General features: G+C 41.7%; 1 protein-coding gene across 1 annotated transcript in view; it reads left to right on the plus strand.

Annotated features, from left to right (window-relative positions):
- Positions 1 to 1,017: 1,017 nt before the first annotated feature.
- The window catches only part of LOC104967539 (copine-8-like), a gene marked incomplete at its 3' end in the record, with an annotated part of 7,913 nt that continues 7,416 nt past the window's right edge, over positions 1,018 to 1,514 (plus strand). The window contains exon 1 of the mRNA XM_010797027.1: positions 1,018 to 1,026. Within this exon, the coding sequence (XP_010795329.1) occupies positions 1,018 to 1,026 (9 nt within the window). The remainder of the gene's footprint in view (positions 1,027 to 1,514) is intronic.

Here is a 1,514-nt window from a genome sequence, read left to right on the forward strand (position 1 = left end):
GGCAGCTTTTGTGGCATAATTCTTATTATTTGTTTGATCTTTTTCCCATTATTTTCCTCTTTGCCTGTGTTACACCAGAGTATACTGATAACAACATTAAAAAAACTCCACTCTCTGCATTACGCAGGTTTTTCCTCTCGGGCACCCGGCCCTCCACGGACCAGTTACCAGCTTTTTAAGCAGAAAGACTGTATATCAGTGCTAATTGGATTTTTAATGGGATTTCTTTCCCTCCTCTTGTCTTTCCCTACAGGAGCATTAAGGTGGAGGTGTACGACTGGGACAGAGATGGAGGGTGAGGGAACAATGCTCTTTCGTTTGTACTCTTAAACTAAGATGGACCCCAAATTAAAAATCCTTTGTATCAATGTAGTTTTCTTTGGTGTGAGTTCACGAGTGTTGGAGATATTGGCTTCAAAGAGGTCTGCCTTATCTTTAATATAATCAAACTCGATGACGCTCTAGTTGTGATGCTCAAAGCTAAACATAACATGCTTTTGAAAAACTCAAAGCAATGTCTCTTTCTCAGAATCACACATACGAGGAATTTGACTTGATGTCATGCTGCAGACATAAAATATAAAACAAAGAATCTTTAAAGACACCGTAATAAAATATAGTTAAATAGCAATAAAAGAAAGCAGTAATTTACATGGAAATAGAATGCTATGGATGAATTATAAAATATGAAATATGAAACAAGAAATTCTAGAAATGATCTCACATTTAGTAAACATAATCCATAGACCCGTTCGCGAGCAGATTCATGTAGTAACTATTTTCTTTCTAGCGATTACACACATCAACAGCATCAATGTGCAGAGGGACTAATCATCATGATAAGAGGCCGTGACAGCATGAGAGATGTAACATTAATCACATGAGTTTGAACATTATCTAGCTCGGAAAGCCTCAAGCAATAAGTGCACTTTTTGTTAGTGCTGTGATTCGGTGATGGAGTAGTGTTGGTTGAAAAGAGACATAGTTCCTACACCCAAAGCTGATTCCACAGGCCCCATGCGAGCAGTACGTATTTAGGGTAAAAGGGGTCATGATTTCTTTAAACAGCAAGAAAGGCAGATATCTTTAAGCTGTGTATGGCTGATATACTCCGCATGAAGTCTGAGCAACTGGCTCCCCTCCCCTGCCTGGAAAAAGCCTGCCTGAGAAAGCCTTCATTGGACTCCCCTTTGTTACTCCTGAACACGCGTACCGCTTCCCTAATTGCCTAGTGCTCCCCGAACCACATTGTACGTGAGAGGCAANTCTTTAAAACAACAAGAAAGCAGACATCTTTACTTTATGGCTGATATCTCCATGAGTCTACAACTGCTCCCCTCCTGCCTGAAACGCCTTCATTGGACTCCTTTGTTTACTTCCTGAACACCTACGCTTCTATTGGCTAGCGCTCCAACACATTGTACGTGAGAGGCTAAGGGGCGGGACACGGCATCTATTGCACGTCTGTCCGCCCTGGGAGAGGGATCCCTCCTCTGTTGCTCTCCCTGAGGTTC

This window comes from Notothenia coriiceps, unplaced genomic scaffold (assembly GCF_000735185.1).
Source record: "Notothenia coriiceps isolate Sejong01 unplaced genomic scaffold, NC01 NC01_scaffold00037438, whole genome shotgun sequence".
Taxonomy (NCBI): domain Eukaryota; kingdom Metazoa; phylum Chordata; class Actinopteri; order Perciformes; family Nototheniidae; genus Notothenia; species Notothenia coriiceps.